At 37.6% G+C, this 19,870-nt stretch overlaps 1 protein-coding gene across 5 annotated transcripts in view; it reads right to left on the bottom strand.

Moving 5' to 3' along the window:
- Window positions 1-19,870, bottom strand: part of INPP4B (inositol polyphosphate-4-phosphatase type II B) — a 297,538-nt gene that overhangs the window by 85,372 nt on the left and 192,296 nt on the right. For all 5 annotated transcript variants that reach the window (XM_080937277.1, XM_080937279.1, XM_080937276.1 and 2 more), the window contains 2 exons: window positions 17,937-18,140; window positions 5,105-5,270 (listed from right to left, as the gene is read on the bottom strand). In XM_080937277.1, coding sequence (XP_080793403.1) covers window positions 5,105-5,270; window positions 17,937-18,140 — 370 coding nt within the window. The remainder of the gene's footprint in view (window positions 1-5,104; window positions 5,271-17,936; window positions 18,141-19,870) is intronic.

The following is a 19,870-nucleotide window of genomic DNA, read 5'->3' as shown; positions in this document are numbered from 1 at the left end:
CAAGAGTTTAATATCCACTGATTTAATCTTTGCAGCCTCAATTTATTATGAAATTGAAGGCATGTGGTGCTGCGCTGATACCAGATGTCCATGATTGTGCTCACGTGTGCTGAAAATAAAGGGGCAGTCTGTTTACTGGTTCAGTTGACACTCACACACAGCTATCTACACACATACACACATAAGCTAATCCACATGAATGCACAAATTGAGGAAATATATTTAATTATTTAAATCTAAACTGTAAAGAACACTTGGCTTTTAGAACTATTTATATTCATGCTGAAACATATAAAGCAAGTCAGAGATATGTCTTAAAGCCTTTGCTTTGAAGTAAACATTCCAGAAAAAGAAAGAACCCACACACTACAAATGCAAAATCGTATTACTATATTAATACACTGTAAGAAGCAAAAAGTAGCAACTCTAGGAAAGAAGTATGTGCAAGTGGAGGAGGAGCTTAGGGAAAGGATGAGACCATCAGAATCCTAAGTCCACACCGGTAGTGCACACAAATTCACTCAAGAATGGAATCAGTGAGGAGAGGCCATGGCATGAAGTCCATCTGGCAGGAGTCTGGTTTACATGCTGACATTTATCACGTACCAAGAATAGTCCAAATCTCTTGAACAACTGTAGCCAATTAGCACTTTCAAAATATTTGCAGAATTTAACTTATAAAGAAACAAACAGAAGTAATACCACATGATAAAACTAGTCACTTACAGGGTTAACAAGATGGGTCAAGGGGAAAAAGTCCTGCCACCAAACCTTGGACAGAGAGAACCAACATTATATAGGTTGCCTTCTGACCCATGCATGCCATGGTATATCTCCACAGACCACAAATGAATTAATAGATGAGAACATATTGTTTTATAAACCACTAACAATGATTTTGAGTAGATGTCAGCAGTATTTGGCATGTCCTGTAGACAAATAAATATTAAATAATAAAAATCACTTGGTTCGTTGTAAGAAATAAAAAGGTCATTTTATTCTATAGCTAGTGGATATGGATAAATATGAGAATATTAAGAAAATCGATTTCATTATTAAGAAAAATAATGTGATGATAGAATCAATTAAGACATTTTATACTACTAAGCTTCCCATGCAAGCAAAAATAAGATTTTAGTTTTGTCATTTTTTTTTTTTCAGAGCTGAGGACCGAACCCAGGGCCTCGAGCTTGCTAGGCAAGCGCTCTAACACTGAGCTACCCGAACCCCATAGGATTTTAAGAAAAAACAAATGTGGCATGAAATTTGAACGACAAAGGTGTGCTCTTGAGAGTGACTGCATAGACACAGTAGAGTCAGGACCTATGGTGATGGAGAACTTTTCTATAAAGCAGATGTTGGATCTAAGTGGTGTTTTCAATGGAAGCAAGAAGATTTTTTGGAGACCTAGAGTTAAAGCACTCAGTTGCTGAATACACAACGATCTGAACTCAAAATAAATGGTAATGATATTGGATTCTAAAGCAAAAATAAGGAGCATGTATGAGTCGACGGTAATAAAAATGAGTAGTTGAACAAATTATGCCTTGGAGGAAGGGAAATGTTGTAAAATGTTCCCATTCTTAGCAGCCTAACTTAAATGAGACTATCCACAAAGTTGAAGAATTAAATATTCAATGGTGCTTATGTGTTAATTATAGCATTAATATAATAAATGAAGATCAAAAAGAGCAGTTTCTATTTTGCTAAATTCATTTACAATTATTAAAACCTCATTTCCTTGAAACATTTATGAGAGAATACTGCTATGTAAGATATAAAAACATACATTTTATTTATGATGAGTATTCTAGTTTATTTGAAATACATTTGCAAGTGTGTGGATCTGCTTACAAACAGAAGAATGTTCTAAATATTTATATCTGGTTGAAATAAAATTACCATGCATATGCAATCCTAGCTGCTCTTTTTAAACAAACTCTTCAATGTATTGTTGCCTGTGCTTATATTATTATTAGGGATAAATTAGGGAAAGATAGGTACCTGTACCAACTATACTTATCAATAATAATAATGCATCATACAGAGCATGGACCAAATGCATATCTTTACTTGATTTTTTTATAAGACCAAATTACTTCTGTATCATATTGGTTGTGTGACAAATCAGTATAGAAACTGAAAATGCTATCTTCCTCCATTAAACAGGCAGGCTATAAATTAGGTAAATTATAAATAAGGTAAAGGTATCTTAATTAATCAAGTGACTTAGTTAATTAAAGTGATTCTACATAAGCAATAACACCTGAAACTTATTTAAGTATTATTCAATACAGAATTACTTGCAAGATACATATTTATCTATGTTAAGAGTATAAAAGTTATATCATTTTATATCAATAGCCCCCTTGAAAATACTCTCTGTTTAATTCTGGCCAGAAGGTAGAATGTTAACAAAGTCTTTGACTTTGAAAATATTTGACATATTGTATATTGAACAACTTCTCATAATACTATCTATCATTTAAGGATTTTTAAACAAACGAAATGATGTAAAACAAAGTGTCTGTATAATCAGGTGGAAATAAGGAAGATATAAAACCAGTTAGCTCACATCACCCTTCAGACTGTGACTCTACAGGAATTCTTACAAATTCATGTGTGATTTTATGTATTTAGTTGTTTTGCCTGTGTATGTGTGTGTTTGCGCATCTGGGGGCACTGGAGACCAGAAGAGTGTCATTCTCTGGAAATGGAGTCAAGACAGTTGTGAGAGGCCTTATCAGTTCTGAGAAATGAAGTCTGGTCCCCTGGAAAAGCAGTCAGTCCACTTAGCCACTCTCCAGCCTCATCTTCATTTTTAAAAGTGTAATATTAATTCAGGAACATTGCTCTGGGTAAATACCAGATGTGAAAATGTTGTGTCATTTCAAATATCTCAGAACTGTATTTTATCTCTGGGCTGCTTGAAGGATTTCAACATACAACTGGATCAGATATCCATTATTTCTGCTGTAAATAACGTGCACTGAGACTCCCTCGAGAGACAGCCTATTCACTCTGCATATTTGATCTTTGGGTTCTGCTAAACAATTCTGTTTTCTGACACTACTGACTCTGGCTAGTACTTGAGTTCTACATTTAACACCTATGACAAATTTCTGTTTTAATTCATGTGAAGTTTGAGAATTACTAGGTTCACTAATTTAAAAATAAGTATAATATTACTAAATAAGAAAATGTCTACATATAGAGATATAGAGCCAGTGTGAGCTTAAAGATGTGCAACAGTGGAAGTTGAGCCATCCACACATTTGGAGGAAACTCCAAAATGATATTACTTTCAGACAGAATTATGAAGGATTCTATCATTTAATCATTTGATGAGACACAGAACTGTAAAATTATTTTTCTTATTTTTGAGAATATATTATAAGCACATCATTATTTCCTTTTCTTTCTTCTTTCCAAAGCCTCCCATAGAACCCTCTTTGAAATTAATAGCCTCTTTTTTCATTAATTCTTGTGTGTGTGTGTGTGTGTGTGTGTGTGTGTGTGTGTGTGTGTATCTAGGGGACACCCAAGTGGATGCAAGGGTACAATGTACACTTGCATGTGTGTATATAAAACTCATATTTTATATATGTGTACATACATGTGATATGTGCATATTTGGAAAACATGATGAAATATGAGTAGTGGAACTTCAAGCAAACCAATTGGCAAAACAATAATTTTAAAAATCTACCTTAGCATCCCACCCATATGTAGCAGATATGTACCTTGATCCTCATGAGGGTCCCCCAACAACTGGAATGGAGGCTGTCCCTGAATCTGCTGTGTCCCTGTAACTGGGCCACTGTGTTCCTGTAACTTGTGGCCTCAGTTGGGGAGGATGTGTCTAGACCTGCAGTGACTTGGCTTGCCGGAGGAGTAGAGGGAGAAGGCTGTGTGAGGAGAGGGGGCTTCCATCGGAAGGAATGTAAAGTGAGTGAATAAATAAATTCATGGAAAATATCCATCCATAACTTGTTATGATTTACTTTTTAAACAAACAAAACAAAAACAAACAAACAAAAACCCCAAAGGTTTTAGAAGTCAAAGTTAGAGAAATGCCTTTTAATTTCCCCAAGGACAGGACAGCCAGCAAAATCCTAGGCCAGTTGTAACAGAGTTTCTGATGCCAACAAATGTTTACCATGTTGTTTTGTTCTTATTAACATTAACAAATCAACAAAACTATTCATGAAAACATAAATGTTATTAAATCCTTATTGTGCTTGCCAGTCAGAGAACCAGTATAATAGATACCTCAGTGCAGCTGCCTGTCATATAGCTATGATCTAGCTTTCCAATGATGAAGTATATATTTAGCTGTCAATTTATAATTTTCTCTTAGATTCTCTCTGTACAGTCTTCTGTTTACACATGTAGATGGTCACATGAACATGCATATGTCTATGTGAGTATGTGTGTACCCACATGCATGAAAATACAGCACTGAGGTGTGATAACAGAATTAAACTCAGAGTCAAGTCTTCTTATACTTTAGGCTAACAATTCGAATAGTGTGGAGGTTTTACATCGTGCTGCACTTTGTACAGGAACCATGGGAAATATCAGGTTCTGAGACATCTAAGAGTCACTGTTAGTTAAAACAGCATGCTTGCTTGTCTCCCAACTACCATCCTGGGAACTTGTAAAAGATGAGACTGTCTCCTACTCTAAAGGCCTTACTAATGCTTCTGCCCTTAGCACAGTTCTAACACAGTAGTGACCTCCAACCATACAGTTATTTCTAATGCTACCCTGTAGCTGTGATGTTGCTACTGTTATGCATTATAACGTAAGCATCAGTGTTCTCTGATGCTCCTTTGGAGTCATGACCCACGGGTTAAAAACCATTGCCCCAGAGGCTGCAGACCTTCTCCCAAGAAGGTTCATATACTAAACGGAGAAAACAATAAACATGACACACAGCCCTGAAGTCACAGCTGACACAATTTGTCATCCACCTAAGAGCAGCAGCAAGTCCGGTCACTGTGCTTTCATTAAAGGTGCTATTGACTCATTCTATCTCATTCTGTCATGATTTTCTCATTTTCTTTACTCAGCCAATGATTGGTGAAAAATGAGCTCTTACCCCTTGGGTGAGATGTGGAGGAATCTTCCTGGTTAGGCTCCGTGTCTCCGTCCTGGCTACAGCCACCTCCAGCACCTTCTTCATCGCGACTGTCTCTCTCGATCAGTTTGTCTACTTTAGCGATAATGCAGTTCAGGCTCTTCCCCACATTGGCCCACACCCTATCCTGAAGACAGTATAAAAGTCACTAAGATTTTTACTAGTAAAACATCATGAAACATCTTAGAGGATCAGCCAAAGCTGCAAGCATCCAAGCATTGTGTGAGCAGCTACAATATCTTCACTATTTGGGTCAGATACCAGATACTCCCAAATCTATTATTCTGCTAAAGTCAAAGCTATGTTTCATGAATTCTTTAGTTAATATATGTTTGAAATAATAAAGCGCTCTACAATTTTAACCAATGGCTGAGCATGAATTATGGAAGTTTGCTGAGACATGTCTTCTTTATGCGCACCATAATCAAGCAAAGAGACAATACTATCTCAAGGAAATGGTGTCACATCAGGAATTCTTCATTCTTGAGTAACTGTCACCAACATCTAATTCTCGAATGTGTGCATCTGCCTAAACTAAAAGTCTGTCCCCCTTGTTGGCAAACCTCCCTTCCCCATTCTCAACACAGGTCGGACAAGCAGATCCTGAGACTTTCTTCTCACCGTGCACCGTGCAGTGCGACGCAGCAATAAAACTCATGTCCTCTCAGAGATTCATTTTCTGCAGAACGTCTCATGTCACTAAGGGGCCTCTTTGCCATTGGTGTCCCCAGGTCTGTAGTTTTTAGATTCATTGATTCATAAAAACCGCATTAATTTTTAAATAAACATTTTAAGGATAGTTACTTTGATAGGGGAGACCAGTTTCTCTTCTTATCATTCTTCCTACATAAATTAGACACACTGCTCAGTCACTGGTGAAACCTTCGTCACTATACAGATATGAATCGGGGAATTTGAGGCATTTTCCATGCAGACAGTAATCTTTCAGGGGTTACCTCCTCTATGACTGAGCTATGGCAGATACCCTGAAAGACTGTTTAGCATAAGGTGAATACAGAATGCTAGCATACTATTGCTGGTTTACATAATTCCTTAAAGTGTGTAATGTTTACCTTAGTTAATTTTGTAGAAAACTGATTTGGAAGAGCACAAATCTAAAGGGAAAAAACCTGAATCTGAATTTGGATTATTGGATTGTTCTCTTGTAAAAGTGAAGGTGAAGAGCCTATCTTCGTGGGTATGAACATACTCAGTCAGTATAACTGAGAAGGTAACAGAATTTCCTATTAAAGAGGCTCAAAGTAAAAAAAGGTAATTTTGAGGATTTATGAAACACATAAATGTGAGACTGTGGGCAAAGCACCTCATTTCTGAGGACTCACTTGTAACCTAAATTTGGGATGAAAATTCTTGCTCCACCTCCTTCACCATGGGGGCGGTCAGAGCCAAATGATGCACTGTGCCTTGTGTGTAAGCATTCAGGGGAAGTTATTACAATTTAGCAGGACCACCGGCAGCCTTGATCACTTTTCTTAGTGAGTCAGTCTTGCTTCCTGTCACCCTACAATCTTGCCTGTGAAGTATACTATTAATCACAAGTAATCATAACAATCTTTTCAGAAGAGGCAGACCTTTCCTTCAAGGCACTAAGAGCACTTCCCCTCTCAGGGAAATTAAGACACTAATCAAGGCTGTGGATTGCATCAGCCTCTGCTTGCTGGTTGGAGAAATGGGATGCAGGTGCCCTGCACTTGAAGTGGGCTCAAAAATACAAGAAATACTGGGCAAAAGAAGTAAACAGCAGGGAAGCCAGCCTTCATTCAGCTTTGGATTCAGTAGGGAACTTATCACTCACATTGACTAACTCAATGACCTCTATTCTAAATATACCTTAACTGCTGCCATCAACTTTATCTGTAAGATAATGAAATTAAGTGAGGCAATCCTCTAGTGGAACCTGGGAATAAACTCTATTACTGACATACAAACAAAGAACAGATTCTTCTCAAATTTTCAGATTAGCTTCAAACAGAAGACAGATTTTCAACTTCCTTCCTGATGCCCAAGTTAAAAATGTGGGTTTTTTCCCTAGAGGATTCATGATGCCTTTCTTACATAAATACCAGAGAAGACCTGATTCCTTTTAATTCTATCTCTGAAAAGTCTGAACACAAAACTCTTTAGAACAAATCTTTATATGGTTCTTCATTCATATAGTTCAAGATTACAAGATTCCACTGATAGAGAACATGACTTCAGTTGCAAGCAGAGGCACTGTCATTGGTCTGAGGAACTTGTTCACTGACCAAATCCCTCAGGAATGCAGTAAATGTAACAAATAGAAGGCACATATACGTTCATTCATGTTCAGAGGACATTTCCGGAGACTGCAGGATGAACTATCTTTTATGTAGTTCTTATATGTAATGACTAGACAATCAAATGTTTATTGGAACACACTTAGCAGCAGACCCTGAACATATGCATTTCATTCTTTACGTGTGGAAAAGAACCCTTTTCACTCACGAAAGTTCAGGAAGCTTGGTACTTTGCTCATCACGGCCTCCTTTATATGGCCTCTGCAGATTAAACATATTGGTTTGTGCCTTCCTCTAAGGCCAGACTGAAAAGTTTTTAAGAACCTTCACAGTAAAGGACAAGGACTATCCCTCAACAGATTGTTTTGGAAGTAAAAAAAGGACTGAGAAGGCAGAGGGAAACAAGATGGGGTGACTATTGTCTACATACACCTAGTATCCATATACTAGTTAACTCCAGTGTTAAAAGCCACCAGATACTGACTCCATTTTCTGAGAGATAAATCTTTAGATAAGAGAGGAATGCTAACATTCACCATTAATATGGTAGAAATGAACTAAAACTTCATCTTTCTTGACTCCAAAATTTTTATTCTTCCAATGAGTTCCCAGATATTGATGGTGCACTGTATGTAACTCATAGAACAGACTCAGAAGAAGAGGCTCCCATGAAGGTTCAGCAAGACAAATATCATTCACAGTGCTGTTAGTCTTCAAGTATCTGAGATCGGACATGAGACCAAGAGATGTCATACTAGAACACATGTAACAAAAAGAGCAGCCTAGTCACAAATGGTCTGACACAAAAGGTGTTAGGGAAGCCAGACTGAATAGAGCACTTTCACAAATATCCAACAGGCAACTTTATCAAACTCAAATGGCTTGGAAAATAGAGGAAGAGGACAGGCCCCAGATCCATTTTATAAATAGGATGTACAGAAGAGCAAGGAGAACAGGGACAAAAGATGATAATTCAATTATGAAACAACTCTAGACAATCATTTTGAAAGCAGGATACTGAAGACTTCTTGGCAAGATTCTTAAAAAGAATCTTTGGGTATCAGAATTCTCACCGAAAAGAACCTGTTCATATAGATCTGAAAACATGCATGGAAGACACTGACCAACAAACATACCTTCTTATCCTGATGGCCATTGTCATGCCAGTCTGTGAGCGAGGCTCACTCAATTTATATTGCTGATGTTAGCAGGCCACTCCTTTCTATTCTCTTCTGCAGTCACACTGCATTTCAGTTTGTTTTCAGGTTGAAGAAAGGCTGGCTAGTGGTTCGTGAGAAGGTGCAAGAAGACTAGAAACGTGGTACTAATCCAAAACTAATCCAAAGGGCTCACAAATTTCTACTATCTTCAGGCCAGAGGTGTTAAATCAAACTCAAATTCTGTGTAGCTCCCCTGTGCCCAGAGAAGTTTTAAGACAAGTACTCCCTATCAGAGAGACACACTGGAAGGCCATTTCCCCAGAACTAGTGGCAATTGCCCTACTGTGAAGAAGCAATGAAAGGGTGGTGGGTTATAGTCAAACCCTTATTAAATGGAACCTGAACTCTAATTGAAGTCATTAACCTTGGTGACTACCCTTCTCCTGAAAGGCAACATGGCTGTAAACCTTCTCATGTCTCTCAGCTTGCAAAGCAAGTTGGAAGCTATGGCAACATTTATTCTATGCTAAGTCAGGTGCTGATCTAGGCCCTTATTTCTTTGCAGGATAGGATACAACCTAACATAAAGGTCAAATCCAGTGGCATGACTGAAAATGCTTGATAGGTTTAGCATGTAGCAGGGAGAACATTACAGCTGCCAGAGTGAACCACAAGAGTAGAGAGTAGAGTGATTACTCAGCATGCTACATGCTCATGAACCAGAATCAAGAAAGCTCCTGGATCAATAAAGCACTTTGAAAATAAAATAAAGCTTAGTAATGCTTTTCTGGTCAACTTTTATGAGGTCAGAACTGATGTGGATGTCCAAAATTGTGTGTGTGGGGGGGGAGTACATGTGCACATGTGAGTATCCACAAATACTTTTCTGTTAGCTCAAGCACATTACCAAGATCTTCGATTAGAAATATCCAGCGAACTAACAAGGTCAAGCTTATTTTCAACTCATCCTTATTTTAGATCGATATGTTCTTTAACACTAAAAAATGCTCCTTCTATTGTTTGGTAGATCTTCTCTCTGAATGTTAATTTAGACTCTTAATTAAAACAAGTTGCACATAAGTTGTTCCATGGGGCAACCAGTGCATACATGGAGTGAGGCACATAGGGCTCAAAGACTTAGAAGTGTATACAAGACCACTAAATATTAGTAAGACTCATGGCATCCATTGGAATGCCATCTCCCAGATTGGCCTCCCGTTGATCTTGCTTTGCTTCAACTCTGCTGCTAGTGAAAACTCTTTGATTGCCATGTCCCAACAAATTGAGTCTGTCACTGATTCCTGGTCTTCTCTAGAGATTCAGATTTTGATCACACTAATAGTCTCAGATAGTCAACCACCTTTTTTTGGCAATGAATGTATTCTCTATTCATTCTACTTGTTTGGGTCCTTGCCCAGACCAACTAACTGTCTCCCAGTCAGGTAGAAGCTAGGCTTAGCCACAAATACTTCTTCCAGCTTCATTCATCAGCATGATTATTAACTTATTCTTGATTAAATGAAAACTAAGCACCAGAGCTGGTGCCCTTGTATAGGCATGAAAATAAAGATGATTTTCATTTATCTTTAGTCTTAAAAAAATACTCTAGCTAAGGCTACCTTGCTGTAATCCTCCAAACATTGTGTTAAAGTAGATCAACACATCTTCACCAGACACCTTCTATGTGCTCAGTCAGTATTAAACATCAAAGATTTGGAGGAACCAATATTTCTATTGTGAAGCATGCTGAGTTTTATTGCCACTTGAAAACTAACAATTTCAGCTTCCCTACTCAAAATAGGGTTTCTCTGTGCAGCCCTGTCTATCCAGGATTACCTTTGTAGATCAGGCTAGCCTCAAATTCAGAGATTTTTGTGCCTCTGCCTCCCACGTCCTAGAATTAAAGACATGCGATGCCATCACATGACTCAATGATTTTAACTTTTAATGGAAAGTTGCGTGTTTCCTACACACCACTACACACTCACACAACAGTGAGAACAAGATTTACAGGTGATTACATTTTAATTTAGATCATTTAATTTAATTATTCTAGCACAATCATCCAACTCTCTGTGTACCTCAGCATTTACTCAGTTTTGCAGTATCAAAATTTCTCCTTGGAAGAAAATCTCACCTTTTTTTCTATAGAATGTATTGATATCTGAAGGCACCTGGAGGGACGGTATTAATACATTTTTAAAGTGGACATATGCAATCAATACAGTCATCAAAATATGTGATAAAAGACCCAGAAATAGAAGATTTAGAAAGGTAATCCCAATGATATGGTTTCATTCAGTGTAAAAACCAATGAAAAATATCACCCTTACTAAATATAATAGAATAAAACAGCTCTTGTAAAACTCAGATTGAGTTGGAGTAACAAGTGCCTAATTTGGCCAATCCATCCAATAGCTTTTCCCACATTAAGATAGAAAAATTCCTTTAAAAGGCATGTATCAAACTGAATGTTAAGTGCCATAAAGTAGGGACTGAAGTTGAAAGCATTACCCATAGGTGGGGAAATGTAGGTATGGGCAGGATTTCATGAATATGCATACACATAAAGTTCTCATTTGAAGTTTCTTTTCTTTAATAGAACATTTGTGCATTTTAATGGGAAGCCATGAACTTTGCTTAATTGCCTTTTATAGACCTGAACAGTGGATGAGTATTCCAAGCACATATCTCCCGGGTGAAATGGACTGGAGAAGTTCAGGAATGCTTCCCATCCATCAAGGATATAGAAGATAGTCTATGTTCAGTTGCCATGTAGGGACCAACTGGCTATATTCCATCTTCTCTCCTGTGCTCTTTCTGATGCTGACCATCACTGCTTGGAGGACTCCAGTTTAATAACTGTAAGGTTCATAAAACCAGACTATTGCATAGTGTGGTTGAGGGGGGAAAGCAGAAAGGTGGGAGAGGGTACAAGACACTTTCAGTGAATAATTTATTTTAAATGACTGAATTGTTAAAAAGAGGCAGGGCTTTATAATTTGAGGAACACCAAACAAAATTACAACTGCTACCATCAAATTTCTAGGACATTCAAGTTCTCATAGACCTTGGCTCAATAGCACTTTTCGAGGTTTTCTTCTCTCTGCTGGGGATGAATAGCCACTGCCATGCTATGGAGTGGAAAGTGTGGTTGGATAGAGGAGTAGCTGGCAGATGGCTAGAATAGTTATTTTGGTATTGGAACATCAGTGCAGGAAGGCTGCCCATGCTTCAGTAACTGTCCCTTCCATACACATGCAGGCAGCCCTAAGGAGTCTCTGAACTTTAAGAAGAGAAAGCATAGGAGTAAGGGATGGGAAGGTGAGGGGGATAAGAAAGAAACTGAAGGTAAGAAAATGGGACATGGAAGATTTGATCAAAACACACTGATATGACTATATAAAATTATATATAAACCCTCCAACTTTCACAGAGTTTCATCCTGACAAAGAATAGCATGGTTCACAAATATTGATTGAAGCTGTGGAATCTTGAAACAAATGAAGAATAAAGAAAATACCTCAGGACTTCTCATTACTTGAAAAACAAAAAAAAAAAAAAAATAGAAGAATCAATGAGTTATAATATTAAAAAATATAGTAGGTATAAGATAATCATAAGAAATGAAACATAAGAAGATATTTTTCAACATAAGAAGATAAATATACGTGACAACTTGAAGTCTAATTTTAGAGAGTTGGATCCATTGTGTAGTGTACTGATCACTATTGGTTCACAAGATGTTTTGCTAACTAACAAAACAATAATGAATAAGAAATGTAATAAACTTCCTTTAGAAATGTATTATGTGCACAAATAATATTTTAAATGGAAATATAAACAACTTACTATAATTCAGAATTTTATAGGCTGTGTGTAGATGGTATTCCAGTGTAATTAGTAAACGATATCATTTAGATTTGAATTATATGTAAGTAAATACACACATACATGTGCACAGCTATCTGTCAAAAACATTAGAGGTGAACGGTCATATTTTAGTGTGTAGATTTCTAAGCTGCAGGGCACTGCTGCTAAAAAATATGAATCATATGTGCTGGTGTCAGGCTGAATGTAAGGATTAGTTACCTCTAAGGAATCAAGAGGATTGAATAACTTCTTATGTCAGTGGCTTCACCTAACATAACTCTAGCTAGTCAGAGAACAGACAGAAATATGTCTGGTTAATTTGTGTAGGTACCACTGTGTTCTTATGGACTCAAACTTCTTGTTGCTACAGGTGAGGTGAAAAGACAGAGTAGTCTGCAAGAAGCATCAAGAATGCAGTCTACTGCTGCTTGCCATGGGCTTACCTGGCTGAATGTGTGTAGTCCTGCACATTGTTTTCTGAGTATCTTTGCTCACTTCCACTACTTAGGGTAATATAAATATATCTATCAACACTCCCACAAATATAAACATTTGTGTTTGTTCCAAACATCCATAGACAGAGGTATAGCATTTGTAAGAACACTTTCAGAAATCCATTTATGAAAATATGATTCTAAAGCACAATATTTGGCATCATCGAGTTACAAAGAAGCCTTAATTAATTTTCAGATTATATTTGGACCTGATTAATGGAACTTTTGATGTGAATATTGCTATGGATTGACTATAAATGAAACATGACACTCATTTTCTTGTATGGACATAAAGATTAAATTTTGTTTATGAAATCATGTTCATAAGTGCTTTTAAATCTTGTACTTTCTTGCTATATTTGAGCAAGATTTATAGATAGAGATGCAGTGCCTTGTAATGTGTCAATGTACATGCATTCCCCAGTGTTTAAGTCAGGTGAATACATGTTTTCTCAAACTTTAATCTTTTTTCATGTAAAAACTTTGAAATGTGCAGTGTGCATCTGTGTTTCCTACAGCAGTTCTTCTCCTGAGGGGCATCTCACAACTTCTTGTTCCCAGAATAAACATAATTCATGGGTGCAATCTGAAGCAGAAATCAGTTCAGTAATTTTAATGTTGAAATGTAATTCAATATGAAATGATTGTTTAGAATATTTCCAATAGGAACAGTTTTACTAGGTGTGTGCCTCACTGTCATGGATCAGGATTTAAAGTATGGTGAGATTAAGTAAACTAGGAATAGCTAGATTTAGCTCCAACCCCACAAATGTAGTAATGCTGGAATTGAACCACAATGCTGTAGAGAATGGAGTAATTACCGGAGCCACAAAATCTGGGACAGTCTAATAGTTTGGTTATATGGTGTGCTTTCATATTCTGGACAAACTAATCTTGGGATCCCAGCTGCTGGAAGCATCTGTTCTAGCGGGGTACAGAGATAAATGCAGTATGTCATCTTCACTGGATAAAGATGAAGGATGCTGTGCTACTCAATTTCCTGGCACATATTGCCATGAAAATATCCCCAAATTCTCCACTGGGGTTTTATTGTTTACTAACTTCTTAGGAAAACAACCGTGTAGAGCATTCAATCATTTAATAACTAAAATTTAGCAAATAACAGGCATTTTCCGGTCTGGGTCATTTCAGTTTCAACCTCTGCTGAAAATTATCAGCCATGTTTCTTGTCATCAGATTCTCTTAATGAAGCTAGTTGAAGCCAGAGCAGTCTCAGACACACACACACACACACACACACACACACACACGTAGGGTTAACAGAGGTTCCTTTTCATGATTACAAAGAAAAGGCTATTAGATGCATTAAAATGGAATCAAGAATAATTTACCAAAATGTATTCATTTCTCAGATGTTTGTTATAAGCTGTAAGCTTCAAGCTCAGCCATTGTTACAGTGAACTAACTGGAAGGGAGGCAAAACCAGCAGTTTTTAACAAATGGACCTGTACAAACTTACATTCAAATTGAAGCCTACTTAAGTCATCAGAGAACATTTTCATATGTCACTGAAGCCTGATTGTATTCATTTAAAACACACAGTTGCTTTCAGCTATTGACTATATAAGTAATCATTCCTGGTACTTTCATAACAACTAAATAAGAAAGATAATAACAAACTTATGTTCCAAATAATGTACCAGCACCACCTCTAAAGACATTTCTATTATCTACATTTTCTCCAGGTTTACTATGTCATTCAGGGGTAAAGAACATTTGAATATAATATGACCTAGCTACTATGCCTGATGAGTAATTTTTCTTTTTACAGAGATTAGGACCTTTGGTTAAAAAACCTTTTTTTTTTTTTTTTTTTTTTTGGTGAAAACTGATTGCTAGAAAAAATCAGTAGGAAGGCTATATAATCATTGTAGCAATGGTTAGCAAAAGTTGATTGCTAATTTGGAGGAGGGAATTAGAATTAACTTTACAGAGTGTGAGTTTCCTTCTAACTGTTAAACTTGGAAGAACTATTTCTAAGCTTTCAAGAAATAATGACTTTCAGAGGAGAGTGCTAACATGTGCAAGGAGACACATGGCCATGAAGACCTACTAAGTTCAAGATAGAATGGCCTGAGGTGAGCAGAAAGCCATGGGGACTACAGCTCACCTTGGGGAGTCCCTCACAAGGTTGGGGATCCTCATTGTTATTCCAAATGTTGGTGAAATCCCACCTAATCAGTTCTTAAGCTCTCTGCTTCCACTTTCTCTGCTTCCACTTCCCTGTCCTTCTCCAGAAGCAAGGCCCTCCTTTATGTGGAAAGGATAAAAGTATCCATCTGGCCCAGACTACCTCATCAAAGCTCTGTGAGTCCTTTGTACGGCTCAGCTGAAGACAGTGTTCCTTCTAAGACTTCTCCAATGAAAAGTGAGGCTGTTTCTTGTTCTATGAGGGCCTAAAGTTTCCCTTCATCACCTCCAACTTCCAAGCAGTCTTTCCCTTACAACTATGGTAAAATTACATCATTTTAGAAAAACAAAATGGTAATAATAATTGTAAATTGCTGTGCACTGTGTCTTAGTCATTACCGTTCCCCACCCCCCACGTGGTCACACACTCAGTTCCCTTTCTTGGATGGTTAACTTCTGTTCTCATGCCCATCTGCAGAGCAGCATCTGAAGCCTCCCTCTGACCATGAAACATTTGCACCTTTCTGTGGATCTCTCACGCTGCCATATACAATAGCCACTGGTCTTTCTAGGTTTCTGAATACACAGGAGTCTCTAAAAGACCCTAGGGTGTCAGTAGCATCTCCCATGTGCAAGTGTAATGAATCAGGAAGAATGTCAATTCTGAAAGAAGAAAGGGGCTCTTTGAAAACCGCCCTGCCAAATGAATTGAATCTCTCTTCTTTGTGCGTCATATACAATCTGACTTCAAACTGGATTGGGTGAAATCCTATTGCCAAAGACTATCATCCAGTATTCCAACATTTGTTTCAACATTTTTATCTGTTAAGTCTGAGGTATTGTTGAGTAACTTCCATGGCTAATTTTTCCATTGATTATACTTATATGTGTGTATTACTTCTACAGGTCTCTAGGGATAGATTTGGTTGTCATAAAAGACTATAAGTCACAAATTTTCACCAAGAACCACAGATCAATAACACTGCCACCGAACCAGACTAGGCCCGTTCAGGCATCACCATGAAATGATAAACCACCTTTGTGCATATGTCCTGAGAGCTAAGCAGAACAGGTACAGATTTCATTTTACAGCTGAGAAAATTGAACTTGAGTGAGGTTAAGAGGCATGCACCTCTTGGAGCTCTGAATAAATTGAAGAAGCTAAGGTTAAATTGAAGAAGTGTCTGACTTGCTCTTTTGAAAAGCTGCCACATGGGGAAAAGCAATCTTCATCAGCAACCACAACACTTATTTAGTGCTTACCTTGAGAAGGCTGGAGGTATGCTTCCTGCGGTAGAAATTGTATCAAGAGAAAGATCAGTTGCTATCTCAGAGGCCCTCAAACACTGTTTTAGAGATTCAAATACCCTACCCTAAATAGCCTAAAACGCCAGGATATAAAGAAAACAATGGTTAACTAAAAATGAAGCATCTACTGCAGCCAGCACACTTCTTAAGCACGTGATACAAAAAAGCAATTTTGAACACACATGTACTGCAGAGGCACATGGGTGATGTCTGTACTAGGACTCATCACAGGTCACTGCTCTTCCAACCTCTGGTCCCTTTCTGGTTCTCCTTTCCTATTCTTCTCCAAGTCTGTTCCTCTCATACTGCTTCCTTCTTCTCTTACAGTAATTATTCTGATACGGGGCATATGATGTCACAGCCCCTGTAAGCAATATCTATTTAATCACAGTCTCACCAACAAGTGAGATTTAAGAATCTATTTCCACTCTCATTCAAATATGAACATCTGGCTTTAAAGTATGCACATAGGTAACTCTTTACCTAGAAACACTGGAAATACTCGTATCTATAAGGGATGATAAGACTCAGTGTTCACTCTCTTTTATAATAATGCTTTCAAACTTTACTTATTTTTTTATTAAGTTATTTACTTTACGTCCCAGATCACAGATTCCCCTCCTTCCTTTCCTTCCAGTCCCTAAGTGTCACCTTGTCTCTCTTCCATACATCTCTCCTCTCAATACATAGAAGAGGGAAGGCCTCCCAGGGGTAAGGACACAACAAGAAAAGTTACAGAATCTACTAACCTGGATACATGGGAGTTCACAATGACTGAACTGCCAACCAGAGGGCATGCATGGCACAGAGCTAGGCTTTCTGCACATATATAACAGTTGTGCAGCTGGGTCATTGTGTGGGACTCCTAAAGCAGGACCAGGGGCTGTATGACTACATTAAAGTCCCCTAACTGGGCTGCATTGTTTAGCCTGTAGAAGATGTGCCCAGTCTTACAGCAACTTGATATGCCAAAGCTGGTTGTTACTTATGACCTTTCAGTCTTTGCAAAAGTTTAAATTTTAGATTGCTTAGAAATGAGTAAAGAAATGTATTATAGAATTTTGTAATTTTGATAACATAATTCAGTGACTTATTCATGGTTATGCACATGGTTTATTTGATAATAAATACATGTCTATAACAAGTAATTCTGACCAGCAATACTGTTTAACTTAATCTTAAGTAAAGTTTGTCATATCTATCCATAATTCTGACGTGATTTCTATTGAGATCTCTCTACGATGTGAATGTTTCATTTTTTGCAACAAAAGTATTTTATTTTTGTGTAATCTTTGCTTATTATTTAAATATGAAATAGACATATGATGATTAAGATTTCTTTTGAGTGTGTTTACATACCTATGCATGCATGCATATATGCATACACACATATTAAACCATATATGGTAATGCATAATATGTATATAAAACTATTTTCCATATATCTTTTGGAGAAATTGAGCGCTTTTTTATGTTCCCTGTGTTTCTTTGCACTAATCATGAGGGAAAATGGTGTGAGGAGACTTACCCACTCTTCCTCATCATAGTCAGAGTGATGTGGAATGGAGTCTTGTCTTTTAAGCTGCGGGGTATCATGCTGGGTACTCTTCTCCTCTGTGCTGATCTTAGGAGAAGATGGTTTCTTAAGGATGCCTCCTGGCCTTGCAGTGTAGAGAGCTAAAAGAGCACTTCTGACCAGCTGGTCCTTGAAGGCGTGCACAAAAAGCTCAGTCTGCAAAGAAATTGAAAAGGATTAGAAACCAATAGTAGGTAGGTAGAGCTGTAAAAAGGTTAACTGCAGATTTGTTGGCACTTAAGAGGTGTATGTGATGGAAAAGGCCCAGGTGCCAAGGAGGGAGAGTGATTCATACCGATCCATTGGAAAGTTTGGTTTGGGGATGTTGCCAAGGGTTGGAGTTCTCCTGTTTTAAAGTAAACGCTGAGGTTTTAAATGTACTATAAACACCATCTGTCTCCTTAGCCTTCTCTCTTTGAGCTCCATAGTCTTCCCAGATATATTTCACTGGGGATAATAATTTCAACAACTACCTGCTGCACTTCTCAAGTAATTCCAAACACATCTCCAAAGAAAACATAACTGTTATAAAACTGAAGCAAAGAATACAGAAAAAAATATATAAATTCAGAATATTTTCACATCAGGGAAAGTCTTGATAGAAGACACTAAAAAGCAGTCTTCCATATGGGAATATTTGCTTTTTATAATTTATTATCACCCCCCACCCCGCTCCCCGAAAACTGTCTCCTTCGCTAGGGGTAAATACCTAGTTAGTGCTAGGATATCAGCAGCTTCCCAGCAGTAAAGGACTTTCCAGCTGAACTTTGTAATTTTCTAATGACATGTTTAATAGCTTCATGCTGTAATAGACTGGAGGATGCAGTAATTGATTTCCTTTAATATAGTAAATATAATGTTTGTGTAACCTAATACCATGTTCAAACACTACAGAGACAAGCCAGCATTGACCAGTGTAGTTCATAGCTTGTAGTTAGTTAGAAAAAGACCCTTAACCTAATGGTTATTTTTTTAGGGTAATTGATATCAATCTTCAATGTAATAACTTCTGATAATGCTAACTTAATCATTGCTACATTTCAAAGTAACTGCTGTTTGGTCTACTATCAAAATCCAATCAACACTGGCATGAGTAACTCAAAATTAGAAAACTTTCTCTGTATCTTCTTGTAACTGTCAGTAATCATGAAATCTCTATATTAAAAAGTACCAAAAGTTATTTCTTATACCTCTATATGTTCTCCTTCCAATAGCTTGTAACGTTCTAGAGCGGGGACAGACCTTGTGGTTGACCATTAATCGGGTATAAAACTGTATAAGCTGATTTTCTATTGCTATGGTGTGGCACCGTAACCAAGGCAACTTACAACAAAGAGAATTTATTTGGGGCTTAGCATTTCCGGTGAGTTCATGGTCATCAGGGTAGAAAGCATGAAAGGAGGTGGCAGGCTTGGTGCTAGAGCAGTAGCTGAGAGCTCAATTTTCAATACATAACAAAGTGGCACAAAGAAGAACTGGAACAGACATGAGTTTTTGAAATGTCAAAACCTTTCTCCTGTGACACATCCTTCAACAAGGTCACGTTTCTTCTTACTACCTCCCAAAGAGTTCATCCAACTGGGGACTAAGTGCCACATGTGTGAGCTTGTGGGGAAATTTTTAATCAAACTGCCATGAAAGAAAGAAAAGAAAAGAAAGAGGGAGGGAAGGAAGGAGGGAAGAAGGAAGGAAAGAAGAAAGGGGCAGACAGATAGAAACAAGGAGGGAAGGTGGAAGAGAGGGAGGGAAGGAGGAAGGGAGGGAGGGAGGGAGGGAGGGGGCAGTAAAGCTATGTCTTTGTTAACACACTTTTGATTTTCTTTCCAAATAAAGCAGGTTCCAAGTTGTCTCTCAAGCTCAGCAGCCCTTCCGCACTTCAACCCAAC

This window comes from Micromys minutus (genome assembly GCF_963924665.1).
Source record: "Micromys minutus genome assembly, chromosome: 24".
In the NCBI taxonomy this organism is placed as follows: Eukaryota; Metazoa; Chordata; class Mammalia; order Rodentia; family Muridae; genus Micromys; species Micromys minutus.
This window is presented reverse-complemented; position numbering and strand designations above follow the sequence as displayed.